The sequence below is a fragment of the Choloepus didactylus genome, chromosome 20 (assembly GCF_015220235.1).
Source record: "Choloepus didactylus isolate mChoDid1 chromosome 20, mChoDid1.pri, whole genome shotgun sequence".
Classification (NCBI taxonomy): domain Eukaryota; kingdom Metazoa; phylum Chordata; class Mammalia; order Pilosa; family Megalonychidae; genus Choloepus; species Choloepus didactylus.
The window spans coordinates 16,741,945-16,764,510 of NC_051326.1; the positions used below are offsets into that span (position 1 = coordinate 16,741,945).

The 22,566-nt window shown below is 51.5% G+C and overlaps 1 protein-coding gene across 2 annotated transcripts in view; it reads left to right on the forward strand.

Moving 5' to 3' along the window:
- BABAM2 (BRISC and BRCA1 A complex member 2) overlaps positions 1-22,142 on the forward strand; it is a 514,378-nt gene extending 492,236 nt beyond the window's left edge. Inside the window, exon 12 of one of the 2 annotated variants that reach the window (XM_037812636.1) lies at positions 21,664-22,142. In XM_037812636.1, coding sequence (XP_037668564.1) covers positions 21,664-21,727 — 64 coding nt within the window. In that variant the 3' untranslated portion in view covers positions 21,728-22,142. Of the gene's footprint in view, positions 1-16,576; positions 19,611-21,663 lie in introns of those variants that run through there. The other variant, XM_037812635.1, reaches the window with a different exon arrangement.
- The last annotated feature ends 424 nt before the right edge of the window (positions 22,143-22,566 follow it).

The window sequence follows — 22,566 nt, forward strand, 5'->3', positions numbered from 1 at the left end:
GCACATGCAGGCTCTCCTGTGCCTCCTGGGCACTTTCCTCATGGCATTTAGAAATGTAGATACTGTCGAGAGAAAAATAAACCAAATAAATAACATGGAATTACTGGATCCTTGCACTCAAAGAGAATCATTTTGAAAAGTGTCTTTGAGGGATTTGGTTTGTTTTTCCTTTTAGAAGAGAGAGCAGAAGAGATGGGGAGGAATCCAGATCTGCCCTACATCCAGGCATCCTCTCCAAATTGTGTAGGGCAGAGAGAACCTGTTATTTATTAGAACCTGACATCTGTTGCTGTGAAACGATAAGCTCCACTGAAAAGCCCACCATCAATTACTGCTAATCCAGCCCTGGGCCGAGCGAGCCCCTGCCGCCATCCTTCCGGCCCCCCCCCCCCCCACAGCAGTTTACCCCATCCGCCCCCCTCGTTTCACATCCTCTCTCTCCTCCTCCCTCCCTGGGCCCGTCTCCCCTGGCCCTCTGTCTGTGTTTTCCTCCTGCTGGCTTCATTTGGTTCCACCACTCTCCACCGCCTTGCTGGATGTTTTAAGATAGCGGAGCTCCCTGCTCTCCTCCATGGAAAAACGGGGTTAGGGTTTGCTTTCTGACTTCCGACATGCAAGCCAGAAGAACGGCACTGAAACTGCGTATTGGGAGGCCATGTGGGGTGTGTCACTGGGAGGTCAGCACACCTCTGTCAGGGAAGTGAGCTGAGCCGTGTCTGCCGTGAGCACAACGCGAGGGCGCAGAGCTGGGTTAGAGGCTCCCCTGCCAGCCACCAGGAAGAGATTCCCGATAGCAGCTAGTTACTTATTTGAGAGTTGTGGTCACATATTTTCTCCCTTGGAAAAATATACAGATGACTTATTGAATCGGAAAGCAAAGTGTAAAGGAGCAGGTTTGGGATTTTCATAATATACCAAAGTAGAAACATCCATTTATCAAGGGAATCAAGTTGCTTTTGAACTATTGGAAAAAGAGATGAACCGTAAGTGAAGAAATGGAAAGAATAACAGAGGGGAGTTAGGAGACCAGGGTTGTATCTTGGCTTCATTATCCATTTGCTGTGTGATCTTGGGAAAGGCACTTCACCCTTTCTGGGCTTCAGTACCCTCATCTAAAGTAAAAAGTCAGTACTTGATGATTGCTAAGCTTGAATATATTTCTGGATTTTAAGTGAAAAACCATGTTTAAGGTAGCTTAGCATACTTTTTTATTCGTGTTTAAAAGTTCCATCTCTGTTGCCAGAGGTTGAACACAAATTGAAAACATTACTGAATGGAATTGAGTTCTGTGTACGTGATGCTTTTCTGTACAACCCGTATCTGATATCTATAGAACACTTCAGTTGCAGAACGTGCACACATATGCCCTGAGCACACACACCCAGGAACGTAATTCTAGATGTAATGCATTTTCAGATGTCAATTGAAACAATTTCTTGAGAATTAGGCTTGACTCTTCAGATGTGTGTGTGTTGGTTTCTGACAGGTGCCACCAGGGCAGGTCAGAGCTGTCATGTGTGATGCGGAGTCCAGCCAAGGCAGGGGGCCTAGCTGCTTGTTTCTAGTCACTTCTCATTAAGGCAGGAAACTCTAGAAGAAAAGGAAGCATCAAAGCATGATCAGGACTGTCTGTTCTGTGCAGATCCCTAATGAGAAGCAGAAGCCTGGCTTTCTGCGAAAACGGGACTCTCACTTGTCTATTATCAGATCATTCAGCACAGGGACCACTATGTAAATGAACTGGCTCCATCACTTGTTAAAGTAGAGGATCTACAAAGGTAAGCAGAAGTGGGGAGGAATTGGGGCAGTTCCCCCTTCGTCAGTCATCTGCAAAATCCACAGCCACCAGCAGAGCTAAATTGGGTGACCAAGGCAGGAACACATCCTAGAAAGGTGTGCATGACATTGGAGGCCACTCAGCATGGGGAACAGGGAAGGAACTTTAGAGGTCATCTAGTACAGCCAAGTATGAGTATAGTAAGCATTAACCTCTGTGGTAGAAATTAAATGAAATAATCGATTAAAAAAATAAAAACACTTTAGCACAGTGATTGTTCTAGAGATGGTATTGAATTCATCATTTTTATTTCCTGGACGAACTTGTTGAAGGTCATCAGTACCAAGACTAGAATCCTGTGCCCCTGATTTGTAGCTCAAGGCCCAGCCTGGGCCATTGCTGACTTGGCTGGGTCTTCTCTCTGCCTGTTTCCTGGCTCCCTCGCCCTCCTGTGGGAGCAGCACTAGGTAAGGGCTGGAGGCTGGCGTGCATACCTGCACACACATCCCCATCCACCTACCCAGGGCATCCTTCTTCCTCGCAGCTCACCCAGGAGGCTGAAGGCCACTGTGCCCATGGAGAAAGCCAGGGGTATCGTTGAATAGAAATACCTCTTCTGAGAGTCTGAAGACTGGGAGTCTGGGAACCTTTAAGAAAAGGTAAACGTTCCTGTGTCTGAAACTTTTTATTAGGGTCTGAAGGCAAAAGAGGAAGAGGAATATTGTAATGGAATAGAAAATCTGTTTTTACATCCCCAAAGGAAAGAAATCACTTTAGAGCTGCCTCAGAACCAGTGGGGAAGCTGCATGTTGGGAAGAGGACAGAAAATTCCAGTGACTCCTGTCTTCCAGACAGGCAAAACCTCTGGCACTTAGTCATGCCTGATGGAAAATGGAAGCCAAGAAAGCAGAAGTGAGTCCATGGTGATCTAAGGTAGCCCTTCTTCCAGAGAAATGTCTGAGTAGTTCATGTGGGCCCTCGTGTGCCTTGGCAGGTCAGAACTGAGGTGCCAGTATGAACCTGCGGCCAATGAGAGAACAGACTGTAGAGCAGCCATGATGGTGACCATCAGGACATAAAGATGGTTGCCCAGAGTTTACCCCAAAAGCATCTGCTAGTAAGTCTCCATGGTGGGTATGTAGCTGCAGTTAACTCATTGTAATAAATCATTCAGCAAACATTAAAGATCCCATTATATACAGAGTGTATACAAAGTACCAGGGACCACAAAACACACACATGCACATACAAGGTTGTTAGCCTCCAGCTGCTGTGCTACATCCACCCATATTTTGAAGAGCTCCAACCACAGAGCCTGCTGATTGATTTCTGGAGTGATCCACCCCTGGTTGAGATTCCATCCTGACAGTGGGTTCTCCATGGCATTTGACCAGAATTTCAAAGTGGGTAGCTCTGGAACTCTTCTTAAAAATCGAAATCAAAAATTTCCATTACTAATCATTTGGAGGATGGGATAATGTTTAAACTGTCATTATTCCAGCTGTCCAGAAGAGTGAAATTTACATGAACATACATATGAAGGCTAGACTCCCTTGTTCTTCTTTAAATAAATGATAATGGATCATCCAGTCAATTCTGCTCATCTTATAGATAATATTAGATAAACGATAATTATTATTAAGTCTTACTTACAATGCCCTGGCATGACTCCAGATGCTTTTACTATTGTAACCTCTGCAATTCTCATAACAACCCTAAGATCTAGATGCTGCTTAGTGTTTGCTTGAGACATCTGGACACCATCACCTGGCCAAGTTGACACATAAACCTTACTATCACACTGCTATCAAACCTGTCTTACAGATTATGAAGCTAAGGCCCAGCAAACTGCATTGATTTGCTCAAAGTCACAGAGTAACATAGTGTAGGAACTGAGAATATATCTTGGGTTTCCCAAATTTTAGACTGGCTTCTGCTCTTGTACTACACTGCCTCTTTTCCTCAGGCCGATTGCTGAGTTATTCCAAATTCCTCAGACAATGGGCTCAGCTCTCTGTCAGGAATTGCAGAGTGTCTAGGCTCCTAGCCTTTGTTGGTATTCAATGTTGGCGTGACCCAGTGTGGATTTGTAGGTGCAGACCCTTTGATGAGGTTTTACCCAGATCACCAGCACTTTTCCCATTCATTCATTCATTCATTCAGCAGATAGTCACTGAATTCCAACTAGGTGTGAGGCACCATGTTAAGTGATGTGTATGGCACGGTCCCTGCCTTCACTGAGCTGCAGGAGGGATGAAAATGCTAGATAAATAACTCTTTTATGAGGTAGAGACAAGTGCATTACGCAGGTGAGGTGTGGTGGGAGTCAGGGGAGAGGAGATGGTGTCTGCTCTCTGGCTCCAGGAAGCTGCTTTGGAGAATGGGTCTGATTTGAGTGTGCAGAGATGGGGGAGGACACTCCTGCCAGAGGGAACAGAGAGCCCAGAGACCCAGAGGCAGGGAAGTGTGGGCGCTACAGGTAGGCCAGTGTGCACGTGGTGGGGGGTGGGCGGGAGTGGGGTGTAGCAGTAGATGAGGCAGGAAAGAAAGAAAGATAAAAGGCAGGCAGATGAGTTCCACAGAGTGGACGCAGCATGAGCTCTGGAATCAGACCCACCAGAATCCAAATCCTGGTTCTACCTTTTTTTGTTTTGTTTTGTTTTGTTGGGTTTTTTTGTTGTTGCTGTTTTTAACTCGGGGGGCCTTGGATTTCTCATTTGATCTGTACTTGAGGGTGATGAGCCTCCCTCAGTGGGGGTTGTGAGTATTAAGTGGGACAATGATTGTAAAATGCCTGCCGGATTGCGTTCAGTTAATGGTGGCTGTTGTCTTTGACTGCCATGCTAAGACATTTGATCTTTTTTCTATAGGTAATAAGGTTTTTCTTAAACTAACAAATTACATATTGATACAAATGCTCTGCCTTGGTGCAGAGATGTAGATCATAATAGATTTCTTCTTTGAAATGTTAAGAAAAAGTAGTAAAACCTCAAGTTGAAGTTCTATGGTCACGCTGGTGGAACGCTATAAAGGAAAGGTCTCCGGTCCTGACCCCTTCTTTGCTACCCCAGTGCCAAGGGCTTTCAGAGACCCCCTCCTCTCCTCTAGAGTTCAGGTTGCCAGATTTAATGATTAACAACATATAGTATTTTAGTTGAAGTATGTCCTGTGCAATATTTAAGACATACTAATACAAAAGCGCTTCATTGTGTATTTGAAATTCAAATTTGACAGGCATCCTGTCCTGAGGGGCGGCCAGGATTCAGAACAGTCTGGGTGCCTGTTTGGAGAGGAGGCCCCCACCTTCTCTTGGGTGATGAAGGCGCCGTGCGGCAGGCTGAGGGCAGTGCCTTCAGATGGCTGCCCAGGTGGAGACTTTAAATGCTGACGCCCCCCGTGTGTGCTTGGGGGCAGGAGTGGGGGTGAGGGGGAGAAAGGGGGAGAGGGATGTCGCAGCAGCTGCCACGTATCCCTGACCTTCTCTGCGTCTGGGCACGAGCACACATCAGCCTCGCTGGCTCCCACTTAAGGGTCTCATGGAGGATTTTCTTTTCTTTCTTCAGAACATTCTCACAGACAATTGGCAGAATGAAAATGGCCTTTGTGGTCTGATAACTTGTCTCATGGAAAAAGAGCAGGCTTTGGGGCAGAGTGCCCTCTGTCACAGTTTCTTCCAGGGACGTGGCTCAAAGTGGGGTCATCTGGTCTCCTGTGGAGAGTTGGGTGATGTGAGTGACTCCAGATGCTGAAGCAGGCTGAGAGTAACCGACTCAGTGCGCCCCTCTCCCGGGAATCTGAGGGCCCCGGTGCCAGAGCTGAAAGGGACCTACCTGGGAGATGGCCCAGGACTGTCCTGTCCCCTCTCTTTAAAAGAGAATGAAACACAGGAGGCCTAGACAAGGGCCTTGCTTGGCCACGGTCACACAGCCATTCGGAATGTGAGTCGGAACTAAGTCTGGATCTGCCGTCTGCTGCCTCGGGCTCTTCAATAACAACATAGGGACTTGAGAATTCTCCACAGCCTTGTCTGGTGAATGTCTGAATCTGTTCTCTGCGTTCCAGGATCAGTCGTCTCCAGACCTCCACCTTGTGCGTGTACTTTGGCGCTGTCCTCCGCTTTATGCTCTGATGGCTCCTCTCCTTCAGGCAGATTTGTTACGTTTGCCCCCAAGAGTGAGACCACCATGGTGGAGAGCTGAGGGCACTTTCCAGTCCAGCCCACCTTGGCCCACCTCATTAGCGCCAACTTGCTGACCCTTTGCCTCACCCTGACCTAGTGTTCTGCAGTTGAGCTGGGAAAAAAACCACCTCAGAGCAGATAGCTTTTGACCTCAGTTTCAAGGGAATAATTTGTCCACATAACATGACGTGAGAATTAAAGCTGGGCTTAGGTGCGAGCATAACAGCGCCCTGGGGCTTAAGAGTGACTTTGACCTATTCCTTCCAGACCAGAGATTATCCAACTGCCAGAGAGTTCTGAGAGGAATCACTCTATTAAAGGGTGTCGCCGATGAGGGGGTATTAACCGTAAGACAAGCCTTACCAGGAAGCAGACCTGACTGGGGAGCAGACAGCATGTGGAAGCCTGGGGCAGCGATCATGGGATCTTCCTACTCTTTTTATTTTCTTGTTCTTGCCACAACCTGTCATGAGACCAAGAAAACTGTTTTGGAATGCTGAACAGCCAAAACAACCTGTTCGCAGCTGTGGATGACGAGGGTTTGTCCACATTGACCATTTATGTTCTGTTAGGTGTTTGACGAGCTGCTGACTGGAAAAAAAAATGAATTACTGTTTTCTTCTATTGTTCACAGACAAGTGTCAGTGACTTTCCAGTTCCTTGTTTCCCTTTTTTCGTAGCCCTTACCAGAAATACTTTAAACTGTGCCTGAGTCTAACTGGTGACAAATATGAGCAACAAATACTTATAAGGATACCTCCAGTGGTTACATTTCTGTGAGTTGAACCTGATATGTAGGTTGTCTTTCCAAATCCTATTTACAGATTTTTTTTTTATAAGGAAAGTTGCAGGTTTACAGAAAAATCATTCAGAAAATACAGAATTCCCATATACCCCCACCCTATTATTAACACCTTGCGTTAGTGTGGCGCATTTGTTCAATATGATGAGAGAATATTATTATAATTGTACTATTAACTGTAGTTCATGGTTTCCATTGGGGCTTACTTTTTGTGTTGTACAGTCCTATGGTGTTTTTTTTTAAAGTTTTTATTCAAGTACCATGTATACTACCTCAAATTTCCACCTTTTAATCATATTCAAATATGTAATTCAGTGTACAACCTGTGATTTCCCCCCCCTTTTTTTTTTTGGCCCTCTCTGAGCAGACTGCTACCCTGGTGAAGTTAAACGCATCAGCCAGTCTCCGTGTGGCTGGTAGAGTGTTTGGACCTTCTCCACCAGTGGTGCGGAGGCCTGTGCCAGTACCTCTGTCCCTTCCACCAAGCCAGGCCACTGGCTGTGACTGTGAGGGTCACTCTGCCTTTTCTCCTCTGCAAATGGGACTGGACTTGATAAGGGGTTGGCAAACCACAGCTCAAGGGTCATATCTGGCCAGCTGCCTATTTTTATAAAGCTTTATTGGAACACAGCTACACCCCATCTGTCTGTTTGCCTTAGTCTCTGACTCTAGCTGGTGGGATAGAAGAGGAATAGTTAAAAGTGGCAGGGTAGAGAGGTAGGCTGTGGTGAGAAAAGCAGGAATGGCTTCTGGAGATGCCTTTTTAAAAAAATGCAGAGGAAGAACTTATCTTTTTAACCTTTTTCCCCCAAAGCCAATCCAAACAGAGTTTGCAACTCTGTGAAGTTCTCCATATTCAGGTTCATGAACCAGATGCAGGATAGATAACCGAAATGCAGAGTTGATTGGTCCTCTTATCTGGACCACACTAGCCTATAAAAACCTTTTTGCAAATTCTAAAAAAAAGAGGCCCCATTTGGGTCAGTGCAGAGTTTGACAAATTCCTTTGGGTAAAGAAAAGGTGTCCCTTTCTCTGGGCACCTACCCCTGCCAGAGCTGACACAGAGTGAGCAGACCCAGGCGAGATTGCAGCTCCCACTTGCTCCCTTGGCCTGCCTGATACCTGGTGCATTAGAAGTGTGCAGGGGCCTCCCACAGGGGCCTCCTCTTGCTGCCCAACGCCACGGTCCCTTCTGCTTGACCTTGGTTTCTCAGACCACAGTCCATTTGGGGACCTCCGGAGGGGCTTAGGGCAGCCCTAGCAGACTGGCATGGCCCTCAGCAGGCAGTGGGTCTGGTGGTTGTGGACACACAGCCTTGGTCCCCTGCAGCACACATATCAGCCCTAATCTGGTTTAGGTGCTTGTTTTGGAGCTCCTAAGCCCTGGCTCTTCCTTGCCAACTTCTGACCTAAAACTGGCTCAGCTTAAGGAATTCATGTGATTTTCCACAGTTATATCTCAAAGGCAGTATGCTAACAGTGCAGAGAAATGTATTCAGAGGTCTGGAATAGACGGGCTCACAGGGGCGGGGACTGACCTCACCCCTGAAGCGTGGGGTCGCACGTTGCCCAGCATATACAGTGGTGGCATTCCACTGGACACCCCCCTCGGCAGGGTGTGTTGTCAGGATGACTTTGAGAAGGCTACCAGGAGCTCCGTATGGGTGGTCAAATCTAATTTCCTCCTCTCAGTTCACATTGGAAATTGTATTTGGGCCAGCTATGTGGGTACATTTTGAAAGATCCCTAACCAACCCTTTCCATTGCACAGCTATCAGTGGTTCCCATCAGAGGCTAGGGGATTGAGAGGAAAGAGAGGCTGAGAGCCCTCAGAGTAGCCTAGGACTTAGTATACACATCTTGACCACTTCTTGGGTCTAGTGGCTCCTGGGGACAAGAGGGAATGTGGTTTGTCACTGCTCTGAGCCCCTCACGTGCACAAAGCCCTGGGGATGAGCGTGCTTCCCCGTGTGACCTGGGAGGAGGCGGCTGGAGGGTGAAGGGCAGTACCCGTCCATCCCTGCCGATACGTCCTTGTGGGCCCAGGGGAATCAACACTGGGGGAACAGCCATGTCAGTTAGCGTGGGACCCCGGGCCCAGGACCCGAAAGAAGGATATCGTCTGTTAACAAGTATCGCTGAGTGGAAAAGCTTCCCACTCCAAATCCCCAGGCTCATGGAGAGGCCCTCGCTACTAGCTGCAGAGGCTGTGGCCAGACACGAGGCCGTGGTGGCACTCAGCAGAGCACCTGGCCAGCGCACTGTGGCTGTGCCCGGAGCCAGGCCCTTCCTGCTGCGAGCTGAGCCCTCCATGGCCATGGAAGGCACAGACGACCCTCCAGGGCTGGCAGCATGCGTGGGCAGGGCCCTGTGTCGCACCCGAGTCCCCCACAGTCTTCGCCACACGCTTGGTCCTGCTTTCTCCTATGTACGGTGGGAATCGAGTAATGGTGTCTGTTTCACACACGTGAATGCTGTTGGGAGTCAAGTGAGGTTGTTTTAAAGGCATGTCATAAACTGTAAAATATCGAGTATCAAGTTAGCTCATTTACTTACTCACCAAATATTGCATCCTACCAGGGGCCAGGCCCTCTTAGAAATAGAAGCTATTCAATAAATGCGTGTTGAGTTAATTTGAAACAGAAGTTCCTCTGTGTTTGTTTCTCTGTGTGTGGACAGTTATACGACGGGAGTGGAGGGATGGGAGCAAGGGAAACAAACACAGTTTGCGCTCCTCCCGTGCGCCTGGCGGGTTGCCGCACAACCCCCATGCCAGTGAGGACGGTGGACCCAGTTGAGAGAAATAAACCGAGCCCCAAGGAGGTTAAGGAGCTTTCCCAGAGACACGCAGGTACCGAGTGATGCATCCGTACTTGAATTCAGTTCTCTCTGATTGCAGAACCCGTCGTCTTTCCTCTGGGTCCTGTAGGGAATGTTTGCAGGGGCTTCTCACCACCACACCAGGAGGCCCCCATCTCTCGTCCAGCCTTCTCCCCCCCCAGGATCCCCCAGATCAATGATCCAGGCCAAATCTAAGCCAAAAAAAAAAGGGCACCCCTGGTCCTAGGAATCGTGTGAAGCAAAGGAGAATAAGGCTGTCTCCGCGAGCCACACTTCACGTTCATCCAGGCACAGTCTCTAATGCGAGCTTGAAAGCTTTCTCTGGAAAGCCCCTGTGAGGAAAATCTCATCCAGACAGTGTATTCCTGGAGGGTGTGTGTGTGTTTGTCTTTTCAGGCCTAAGTCTACCTACTAGCTAGGGCCCAGAAATCACTCTGGAGGGTTGTTGATTTCCCTAGGAGATCAATCTAGAGCCTTCCTCTCACTCCCTGGAGAGAGGACACTCATGGAGTTCCCAGTCCTGGGTGTTGGTTCCCAGCTCAGCAATCAGTGCATCCTTTTCTCAAGTTTAGCAACAAGTATTTATTCTGATAATGTATGGTCAAAAAAAAAAAAATTTTTTTAAAAAGGGAGTTATTGTCTGGCTTTGTCTCCAAAAACCAGTCCCTGCAATTGACCGTTGTGTACATTTAAAAGTAGATTTTAGAAGGAAGGCTATTCATTCAGTCAGTCAACAGAAAATTAAGCATATTTTTGTGTCAGTGAGGTACAGCCCCAAAATGTGAACACAGAAGCCTCAGGTGTCTGTATTCCAGAGGTATTTAAAAAAGAGAATCTGAAGAGCTGCATTTAAGTCTGGACAGACCCAGGTGCCAGCAATACCCAGGGAACCCCTGCCGTGTGCTCAGGAAGGCACCTGGCCCTGGGGCCCAGCATGTGCAGCTGAGGCCTCCAGCTGCCTCCTCGTTCCGTTCACAAGTCCTCCCTGAACCTCTGCAGGGTGTGAGCCCCCACGCTCAGCCCTAGAGGTGGAAAACCTGCACACAAGAAGCATTAACCAGCATCCCCAGGCAGTCCATGGAGGTTTGTTTTATACCAGAGGGCAGAAGTGGGACCCATGGGTGCAAATTCCAAGAGGACAGATTTCAGTTCAGGAGAAGGAAGAACCTTAGAACTGTCAGACATGCCTTTAAATAATGAGCTCTCCAACACTGCAAGTATTCAGGCAGACCGATCCCAGACAGGATCCTGAGGGTCCCTTCCGACTGCAAGTTTCTCTGGTTGGTTCCAAGTGAGTGGCTTAGCAGCCTGTGCTCTGGAGCTTCAGAGGCAGGACAAATGGCTGTGCCCAGGATTGGTGGCAGCAGGCTCCGTGGTGGGCTTTGTGATTCTGCCGGGCCTCTTGGGTGGGTAGGTTGAGGGTAGGTGGGAAGGCCCCCAACATGTTGCAGGGCCCAGGGCCAATCAATCCCCCTGCAGAGTAAAGCGCTCCTACTTAGCTGGCTCCCAGGGTTGCAAAGGAGCATTAATTATCGTTTGTTATATACTTTAAGATCTGCCAATGAAAGGCCTTGTGTAATTACAAATTATTATTATTGTCATTAAAGGTGTTAGACATCTGGCCCGGTAGGTAGTGCCCTGGCACGGCTCTGAGAAGAAAGGAAAGCAAGTGCCAGGCTATTCCAGTTGTTCCAGAGCAATAGCAGTGAGAAGGAGCAGGCCAAGGGGCTGGCTCATGGCTGTGAAAGCAGAGCCACTCGGCTCCCACGCAGGCTTAGCTCGCAGCTCTGTGCTCTGGCAGCCAAGGATCGAGACATCCCCTGAGGGCCAGGGCCCTGCTTAGGTTCCTTCCTTTACTCCTGTAGGATCAGCCCATTCTTAGCGCTGGAGCTATCCATGAATGAGTGGACATTTGGTTGTCTTCTGGTTTGAAGGATGGAAGGAAGGTGGCCAGGGCCAGGGCTATTCTTTTGAGGTCCTACCTTGAATCTGGAAACAAGGCTGGGGTAGATATATAGGAGCCGCAGGTGAGTGCAGCACTTCCGACGATGCTCACTGAGGCTCTCGAGTGACCCTCCAGCAAAGCACAGGAAGAGGTCGTTTGTTAAATTCCTGCTTCCACTTAAGAGACTGTCTGGCTAACGTGGTTGGATTGATATAAAGCAATAATAACAACAACAACAACGGATAATAGTGTATTAGACCTGGAAGTGACCTTAAAAACCATCCCTTCACTTTACAGATGAGGCATCCGGGGCGCTGAGAGGCAAAGGGCTTGGCCAAGGTCCTTGAGCAAGTGAGAAACAGGGCCTGGGTCACACCTCAGGCCTCCCCGTTCCTGGTCCACATCTCAACTGTGTCAGAATCTAGCACTTTCCGGAGGTATTACTTCTCAACAACCCCAGGAAGTTGTCAAGATGCCAGATGACCCTAATTTTTAAAGACCCTTCTGGGCATCTTTTGCCTCTTCTGGGCTGATTACTCAGAGAACATTCCTGGTGCCTCTGTGTGCACCGGTGTGGATGCACATTCCCTTCTCGCTCTCTCTTTTCCTTCTCCGGACACTTGAGTAGCCTCATCCTTCGTTAGGGGCCGTTAGTACTTCCAGGAACCACGTGGGCCAGTGAGACGGAGGTCCCTTGTTAGCATGTCATAATTCTGCAAAAAGTCATCCAGTAGTGTCCCTCAATGAGCATCACATATGCCAGTCAACACCTCCAGACTTTCAGGGGTTTTTGTAAGAACAGATGTGGGTGTAATGAAGTTGGCAGTAAGTAGCTGTAGAAATTCATGACTGGGCTGTTGGCTATTCCAGTAGAAGTTTTAATGGAGGGGATGAAAATACAGCTAAAATGCTGTTTGAGAGGTGGGACTGGGAGAGAGAGTCAAGCACATCAAAAACTTGTAGAAACCATCTGTTGAGGAAGTGGAGGGGTGACTCAGTGTCATACAGCACAGCCCGAGGCTCCCGACCCAACCAGTGCTCTCTCCGCTGGGAGTCACAGCAGCATGGAAAGGACATGCACCCTGGGGCCCTCTAGCTCCGCATTCATACGCAGCATCGCCACCTGTTAGCCACGCACCCCCCCAGAAAAGTTCCTTTGCCTCCCTGAATCCTGCATTTCTCATTGGCAGAAACAGATCTTATATCCCTACCACCTGCTAGTTGGTTTGTTAGGAGAAGGAAATGTAAGGTGATACCTATGTGACAGCGAGAGCCTGGGGTCCAGCCTGTAGCAGGCACCCCTCTCCCTTATACCCATGCCCTCCAGGCCTTTTTGTTTTTTCACCACAATCCACAGGAAGACAGTGTACAAAGCTTCACAAAGCTGTTTTTTCCCTCACTACCCAGGCTGCCCTCTGATACTGTTCTGTGCCATTTTATTTTCATGCTGGTCAGGGCCCACTAAACTGATTTCACACCCCCAAATGGGGTGTGCAGCTGGCATTTTGAACAAGCCTGCCTTCCCCCATCTGCCTATCATTTAGCCTGCTGTGTCTAGGCTCTTCTTGTACCCCCTCTTTCCCCCCACCCTCTGTATCTGGCAATGGTGTGCACAGGGCCCTGGGTATGTGCAGAGAGGAGCAAGCCCTGGGGGTCCTCAGCAGGTGGATCTCCTCCTCCTGGGCTCCCTCTCCACCCGCACTGAGCACCCAGCATGATCTGAGAGGACCCGTCAGACCCTCCACTTGCCAAAAGTCCTGCCTCCTGCCAGCCTGCCATGGACTTGCCCCCACCCCAGGCCAGTGCTGCTTGCCTGAAGGGCCCCCTGTCAGAATTGCTCCTTTTTCTAAAGACCACTGTCTGCAGAAGGCCATTGCACCCAGACAGCAGGTGGACCTTGGCCATCGTCTCCCATTGACTCGTTTCTTCTTTTGGAATTACCAGTATCTGGGAGTATTCTCTTCGGCTGTAGGGCAGGGGGGTGGGAGTGAAAGGAAGAGGGATGGTGGTCTTCCTTGCTGCCTCTCCCTGCGGATCTTCAAGGGCTGTGTGTGAAGACCTAGCGAGGAGGGCAACACCTGAAGGGCTCGGGTGACCCAAAGGCAGTCCCAGAAGCCAGCAGGCAGGGTGGCCAAAGGGCAATCTCCAGCAGCTGGAGAGGATGTGAGCCATGGCCTCTAGACCCTGAGAGTCTAGTGGGAGAAACCAAATTTAAAACCAGGCAGACAACACTTAATAGCCCTAGAGAGGCCTCCCTGAGAAAGAGAAGATGGTTTTCTGCCTGTTTGTTGTCTAGCCTGGCAGAGGCTGACGCCTGGCAATGCTGAGTGGAAACCTTGAAGTACAGCCCCCAGGGAGGGCTGCTGGCTGGGACCTGGACCCCACATCAGCCAGGGCCCTGCACCCCGTGTGGTCAGCTCTGCTGGGACCCTGAGCACTTCCTCTTTGAGGGCCATCCTTTGGTTTTTCCCCTTTGGGTGACTAAGAAGTGGAGGGTGATCTTAGTGGTCTTGGTGGTGACTCACCCCCAGCAGCTTGTCCCCAGCAGCCCAGCACCGGCAGGTGAGCTGCATGTGTGGCCCTCCTCCTGCAGGGACAGCAGGGGGTCCTGGCACTGTGCCCAGCTTCCACGTGGCCATCGGCAGGAGCCTGTGCCAAGCTCCTGCTCACGCAGTCCTGGGTAGAGCAAGCAGAAGACACCAAGTGCCCACTGCCGAGGCATCTGCCACTCAAGGCACGCTGGGCACAGAAGGGAGGGCTTGAGAGCCCATTGGGACCAACCCGCCTCTCCCTCTCACTGGGCCAGTGGTCACACCCCCACCCCCTGGCTCTCTCTATTCATACGTTTGCTCTAGGGGTGCCAAGGAACAAAGAAGCCTGTAGCCCCTGGGAGTAAGTCCCGACCCCTGCAACATAGAAACTGCCTGCAGGCTGCTCCGGCCCCAGGGGAACTGGTCAAGCTCCTCATGGGCAAGGAGGCCACACTGCCTAGGACACAGGCCAGACCCCAGTCTCAACGTCCCAAACTCAAGGCAGACCATGGCTGGGCCCTAGTCTGGAGGCCCAGTGTGCCAGGGATCCAGTGCAGGACAGATCGACTCCAGCTGAGCACAGGGCCTCTGCCTGAAGCTGTGAGCCTGTGCTGCTATGTTCTCCACATGCTATCAAGCCTTTGCATCTCAAGTGCATTTGTTTCCTTGTTTTGCAAGTTTGGACCCCTGAAAACAAACCAGGCCTGCCACCCAAGCGCTGGCGCCTTTAGCAGGGCTGTGTGCGTGAGCCAGTTACAACCACTTGTTTGTTTCTAAAGCCCACACCAGAGAAAGAGGGGGGGGGGGAGGGAACACCAGGCTGACATGGCCCAGGGCATAACTACAAAATGAGCTGCTGTCATGCCAGTCACTTGCTCACCAAGGCACTCATGTTGGATGGGTGTCGTCACAGGCTTTGGGATGGCTTGGAGCACAGGGCATTGAAGTCCAACCAGGACTCTCTGAGGATGTCCTATTGTTAGGCTGGCCCTTTGACACCAGGACAGTAACCCCCGAGTGAGTCAACATTAGTGGTTCAGGACAGCACGGGCAAGGCGAGACCACGAGGCATGATTAGCGGGGCTGGGCTTACCCTATGGACAGGCCTGCTTTGATTTTCAGACCACAATCAGTCTTCAGATGGCTGATTAAAAACATGTGCCAATTGAAGTCACAGCTGCAGAAGAAAGCTGGAAACAGAAATGGGCCTTCAATATTTGGGAGCTTGCTTCTATTTGCAAATATGACCTCTGACTTGAGTTAAGTGTCCTTGATTTCCTGACAGCGGGGGTTGTGTCCCTGAAACACTTCTCCTGCCCCACCCCACCACCGCAGTGGCCCGACTCTAGCAGACATCAGAAGGCTCCTCTTACGATGGTCCAAAGAAAAGCATTTTTGAATTTCAGAAAGAGATTCCTGAGCCCTGTGTTGGAAGAAAGCCTTTGTGTAGACTCTGGCAAAATAAGGGTCCCGAGTAAATGACACTAAAAGCAACCAGACCCCAGGGTCTCCTCTGGGTGGCCGTGCTCTAGCGGGAGGAGCTCTGGCCCTGGGGTCCGGTGACACTGTGCAGCTCTCTTAACTCTCAAAGCTTCTGTTCTCTCGCCTGCAAATGGGGAGGGTGGCTGCAGCCACAGCCCGGTGCAGTTAGCACCAACTTTGCAAACCTTTGCCCGCTCCATGTGATTCCATTCTATGTGACTCCCCCCTTCTTTGGGCTGTGTATTCTCAGTTTTTGTTTTCCTTTTTTTAAAGAGTCCGATTTTCAGGTATCGAGTTCATGGATTTTTGTCTTTTGAAAAGATTCGTTGAATAAATGCAGGGCTGCAAATCCAGCAGGGAAGACGCCTTTGCTGAGACCTCATTGGGTGGAGGTTCCCAACTGCCTTCCCCCGAGGCCTGAGGGTGTCCCTGTGGCTCCCTGGCGTAGCTCTCCCCAGCTTTCATTGGTTCCTTAGTTTTCCAGGCCTTACTCCTCCCACCCTGTTGTGAACTCCCAGCTCCAGGCCTCCTCTCAGAGGAATGGCAGCAGGTAGGGGGTGGCCGAGGGGACAGGCCTTCCCTGCCTCCCCCGAGCGGCCTGTGGCCCCGCTGAGCACCTGCCCGGAGCTAGCCCCGCCCCGTTTGGGAACCGCTATCCCAGCCATTGCAACCTGGGCTTTATGCACACTTTCCGTGGTCCTCGTCACCTCCCTGGGTTTAGCAGATGAAGAACCAAGACTCAAAGAGATGAGTTGTGTGCAAGGCTCACATAGCTGACACCTCAGAACCGTAACTGGGTAGTACTTGGAGATGAACATGCACGAATCTTCATTGTACAGGGGAGGAAACTGAGTCCCAGCTCCAAGTGACAGAACATGTGGCTGCAGAGGAGGGGGGGCCCGTGCGGACAAAGAGGTCCTGGGGTCCTTGCCCTCTGCTCACCCTCCTCCCTGTGACCTGGGTGAGAACCCATGTCTTCTGCTGCGTGGTTCAGTGCTTTTTCCTCTCTCCCAGCAGCCTCTGCTTTACGATACATGTCAGTCCGGGACAGCAAGTGATCTGTTTGAGGAGGCCTGCTGACGACACTCTGCAGCAAATGCAGAACGGTGTGATCCTTAAACATTCCTCTCATCCACAGCTGTGGCCCCCGCCTCTGCCAAGCCTGTCACCAAAGCCACACACAAGGCGCGCACGCAGCAGGTTTGGGCAGAAGACAAGCCAAGGGCGTGGCAGTGCCTCTAGCTGCAGAGTTCATCCGTAGATACCACAAGGATGCCACAAGCAGCTTGGGACCGAGTTTTGAGACAGGCGCTGTGTGCCAATGACCTTGGCTGAGTGTCCAACCCCACGAGTGGCCAGCTGTGCCTCTGACTGCCAGGTCACTATGATTAGTGCACAGGGCCTGACCCAGTGAGTCACAGGGAGGAGGCTGAGCAGAGGGCAAGGACCCCAGGACCTCTTCGTCTGCACAGGGCCCCCCTCCTCTGCAGCCACATGTGCTTCTGGCCATTCCTGAGGACACAGAGCCCCTCACCCTTAGACCCAGCTTTGTCCCACGGTGACAGTTGGCATCTGTGGAACGAATTGTGCCAGGCACCGTGCCAAGTGCTTGCTTGGACCATCTCATTGGAGCCTCAGAAGAAGGCCCATTCTACAGGTAAGAAACTAATCCTAACAAGGTGGACCACCTCTCCTGAGTGACGCAACTCATAAGGAACAGGCCAGAGCCCGTGCCACACCACCTGTCCTCCACCTGCAGCCGTGCGCACTCGAGCTGATGGTGCCTTAGGGATCTTCAAGCTCGGCTCCCTGCTTTCGAGATGACAGAACTGAAGCCAGAGAGTAGAAGATGTTTAGCCCTGGACCCAAGGCCCAGAAAAAGTGGGCCCACTGAGCACTCCAGCCCCCTGAGGCCCAGTCCCAGGCCTGTCCCCTCCCTGCCCTGCCCACGAGCCAAGGCCCTCCCAGGAGCCTCTGCCGCACTGACGTCATCGAGCACCTGCCCCATCTTGGCCTAGGATCTGTTCCTTAAGGTTTATTTTGCTAACCTGAGACTAGTGGATGAGAATGAATTGTGAGTTTACGAAACCCTGAGCAGAAGAACTAAGATCAGTGAAGAGGGTCAAACCCTTATTTTGTGCTAAGGCAATTCTGAGCTCTGATTTGGTCTAAAAATAAGTTCCCTTCCAACGGGAGTAGAGTGAGGAGCTTGACCGACGCGGAGCCGTCTCTCCCTGTGGCCCCACGTGGCCAGCCAGGGGGAGGTGAGGAGACCTTGCCCCCCACCCCAAACCACACTTACGCTTTCAAAGCTCATCGTGCACTTTGTCTTTGGGTCAAAGATTTTTTTAAAAGATGACAGATAACTACTGCTGTTGGCAAGCTAAACTCTGGGCAGCTCTCCATTTTCTCCGATAAAAAGTGAAATAAATGAAAACAGCACTTAAAAAAATCTGTAAATGGGTAGGAGCCAGTTGTCATATCACCCTCCCTCCCCCTCCCCCCACGGCCTTACTGAGGAGCCGAGTTTCGAGGCGCTGGCTGAGAACACCGCGTCTTTAGGTAACCTCTCCACACCGCTTCCCACCGCGTCACAGCTCGCCCCGGCAGGGAAAGCCCAGGACCAAACAGGGAACTTTAGAACTTTCTGAAGGAGGAAAGAGCGTGACTTTAAAGCCTGCTCCCCCTTGCCAAGACCGCTTTTTCTAAGGAGCTTGCCTTGTCACAGCTTTCTGGGGGGATTTTCCGAGGAAACGCCAAGCTGATGAGATTGGCCTCAGGAGCCGGTGTGACTGACCTGAGGAGAGAGTGGGAGGGTCCCTGCGGGCCGCCCTGCTCACCATCAGGCCCGTGCCCAGCGCCTGCCCTGGCCGCAGCCGGCACATCCATGCAGCAGGCACCTGCCGTGGGGCCCACCACACGGACCAACAATAGCCCCCCCAGGAGCCCTCGGGTGTAACTTGGGGATGGGGCTCCACCCTGCCCTCCTTGCCAAGTGGGACGGGGGGATCACACCCCAGTGAGCCCTTCAAGCTGTCACACCAGCACGGCGGATGGGCCACCAGCCTGTCAGTCTCAGACACTCTGACCAAGGCCACAAGGCCTAACACAGCTGACACACGCCTTGCTGGAGCGACAGCAGTGGACGGAATAGATATGTAAGGAACGGATGGCCCTCTCGTCTGCATGGCCGTGCATGGTTGACAGTGCCCCTTCCCACACACTGTCCCCTGCAAATTTCACTTCAAGATGGGCTTGTCACCCCAACCCGCTGTAGGGGAAGCAGAGCCCAGGGCTTCCCTGTGCCCTGCCTGGCCTCTCCCTGGGCCCAGGGCTCTCTCCACCACATCACAGTCCCCTCTTTTGCATTAAGGCTCCTTGGTGCCTAGTGAGTAGGGACTTTGAGGTCATAAGTATCAGAGAAGGTGACGCTGTGGCTGCCTCGGGACTGGGCTGCCCTGGACATGGATAGAGGGGATGCTTTATCTTTCTTTCTCACTAGTTATTGGCATAAATCTGGGAATGGACTAAATATTACATTATCTGCTTTCTGCAATAGCTCTCTCCCTCCTGAAACAGCATGTAAGGGACATGCTTTGGCAGCTTCTTGCAACACGGTGGCCATCAGTAGTTACATGAACTGAGGCACAGGCCTCCGCTGAGTGCCTGAGGTCACGGAAAGGAGCCCGTGCTCCCCGTTTTCTGGGGGTTGGCAGCCTGGCCCAGCAAGTCAGACAGACATACGCCCCGGAAGATGTACAGAGGGGGTCTGTGTGCAGGGAGGGAAGCTTCTGGTGACCAGGAAGGAGTGGATGGGATCGCGGGCATTTGGCCTGAGCATGAATAAAGCCCAGAGGTGGGAAATGGCCTGAGAAAGAACAAGAGGTCAGAGTGGAGGGAGTGTGGGGCATTTTAGATCTGGGTTCCCGGAGGGCCCTTAGGGGGTCTGTAACATCCCTCCAGAGTGTGTGATGTGTGCAGTGGGGGGTTTACCTGCACTTTTTCTGGGGAGAGAATCCTAACCTTTCATTAGCTTCTCAAAGGGGAACATGGTCCCAAAAATGTAATGGAGGAAAGGATAAATGGAAAAAAAGAAAAAAATGAGTGGGAACCAGATGGTGAAAACAGTCGAGTGCTAGGCTGAGCGTTTGGGGAACAGCAGGGATCTTGGGGTGCACTAAGACTCTAGTTGCAACTGTGGGGTTGGGGGTTTTAAGATATTAGAGGCTTCCTGCAGCGGTTTTGTTGAAAGGTGAGGAGAGCAGGAGCCCGGGCTGTCACCCAGGGTAGAGGACCATCGCGGAGGGAGAGGAAGAAGTTTCCGGCTGAGTTCCAGGGACAGCGCTAGGGAGAAGGGGAAATTGGTTGAGAAGGAAACAGTGTGAATTGGCCAGCGCACTTTCACATGTGTAGCATTAATGAAAACTTCCATGGAGAACACCCTGGTTTGAATTCCAGAGTCATCCAGGTGATGAAGTCCCGCGGGTGGTTGGAAATGTGGGACTGGAAGTTTGGGAGCCAGTTTGGGGCTGGAGTTTGGGGCATTCTCTGCTAAGGGCGATGAAAGGCTGAGTGACCACTCTGGGGGAGCAGGGAAGGAGGGGAAACGGGAAGGGAGGAGCTCCGAGGACAGGTTTCCTCTGGGAGTGGGGAGAAGAGGGACCTGGGGAGAGATAGGAGACCGTGATGGGCAGTGTCACAGGTGACGGGGAAAGCAGATGTCCAGAGAGGGGAGCTGGCGTTTTACAAGGCCACTGAGAGGCCATGGAGGCCAGGACCGAGCATGGGTTGGCGCCTTCCCATGGAGAGATGTGAAGTGGCCCTCCCGGTTGACTTGGAGACAGTCAAATGGCACCACTGATGGCGTGGCGCTGTGCCAGAGGTGCCCGCAGGCTATTGAGCTGTGATCCCTGGTACAAAATATGCCTCCTGGGCAGTTTTCTGTTTCCTCAATGAAATAGACAGCAGGGGCGCCGCTTGGCAAAGTGCAGGGGCCATCGCTGTCCCCAGGGTGCCAGGCCTTCTTGGTCGCCCTCCCCAGGCCTTGTCACTGTTGAGGGCAGGTGAGAATGCTGGGCCAGCTGCTTGTGGGTAAGTGAGGGGTGACCTCAAGCGTGGGCGACCCGGGTGTGGGGCCGCCTCTACCCTCCCCGCCTTCTCTCTCTCTGGGCCACAGGGCCCTTAGCTCCGCTCACAGCAGGCTGCTCCGGGCCTCCAGGCCTGGCTTCTGCTTCTCCTTTGCCTGGAACACCCACCACACCTGCTCCGGCACCTCCTCCACCAACTGCCCCAAGTGGGTAACACCCCATCTCCCCTGACTGGGGCCCCCAATGCCTCCATGACATCTCCTCGAAACTGAGGTCTCCTCCCTGGCAGGGCACACCTGGGCCATCCCATGACCCCTGGCACTCCAGACAGTGCCTGGTGGGGTACACCCAGCATGTGCACAGCTCTTCATCAGAATGGGGAGCCCTACTTCGACAGGTTATAACTCTGGGTGCCAGAAAGGCCAAATGATCTACCCCGAAACTTATCACTAGTCTTTGACCAGGGAAAGTTCCCATGGTCCCTAGCCTGGCTCTCTTTACATTAGAGCAAACCACAAAGATGCTTAGGAATAAACAGAGACTAGAGGGCATTTCAAAATCCTTTTTCTTAGACTCTGACTGTATGAAGTCAAAGATCTGAGTGAATGATGTTTCAGGTCGCGGGAAGGACTGGGTGGTTGATGTGGTCACTCTCTGCTAGTCGTTTGGGTCGGGCCTCATGTTTGGCTGGGAAAGGGGCAAACAGCCCCTGAGCTGGGAGGGTCCCTCTGGATTCCCTCTGCCCAGCGCCCCCACAGATGGCTGATGAGAATCGGCAGCCAGGAAGGCTGTGTGCAGGCCCCTTAAATAGCCATGAGCAATATCACAGCAGTGAACTGCACAAACCTCCCCTGGAAAAATCCAGAGGGTTTTGCATCAGCAGGGAAGGAAAAGCCAACCCAAGATGCATGAACAATAAATAACAACTGTTCTGAGTTAGGGAGAAAGCTCCAAGTTGCAGTTTTTTCAGCTTATTTGTTCTAACCACATTTTTTTTCTCCCCCTCTTTCCCACCAGGGCTTATTTCAAAACCTTTGTCCCTCAATTCCAGGAGGCAGCATTTGCCAATGGAAAGCTCTAGGAAACACCAGTCTTGAGAGGCGGCCAGCCAGACTGCCGTGTCCACGTGCAGGTCAGCACATGTGGCCGCTTCCTGGAAGCAACTTGGAGTATCTTCATGGTGGTGTTTTGCTCACATCGCAGCTTTGAGCACCCCAGACAGCCCAACTCTCCTGGAACCCAAACCTGAGCTGGCTGGTGGTAACCTGAACCCTAGCCCCCCACCCCCACCCCGTGATCTGGTTGCTCCTCTCTTTCCTTCATTATAGTTTTTAGTTGGAAGAAATAAAGTCGCATATCACAATGCAGCATTTTTCCAGAGAAAGATGTCACATATGCACACCCTCTTATTCTGAAGCCTTTGTCTCTGAGATCTGCTTTAAGTTTTAAGATTAAATGCCATTTTGTGTTTTTTTTTTTACCCTGAAACTAGTGTCTTACCTTTGTGTTTGTGTGTGTGTGTGTGTGCTTTTAAGCCCCAGCGTTTCCCATTTGGGGCAGTCCTCCATTGGGAAAGAAGCTGCCTGGGTGGATCTGATCACCCAGTGGTTTCAGCCACCCAACCATCCGGGCCCGGGGACAGCGGGGCACAGCACAGACCTTGCGTCCCTACCCTCCGTCCCTTGTGTGTGCGCCAGGTGCACGGCCCACCCTGACCCTGGGCACAGCACACGTTAGCTGGACGCATCCGTGAATCTGCCCTGCCCTCTCTCCTCAGCCCCTCTCCCGGGCTCAGGGGGGATCTCTCTTTGGTCTATGCAGCACCGTGAGAATTATCCTTGAAAGACATAGGCCAGGGGTCATGGGTTATGAGGTATGTATCCTACAGCTGTGCTGGGGCCTGGCCGCCATCCAGGAAAT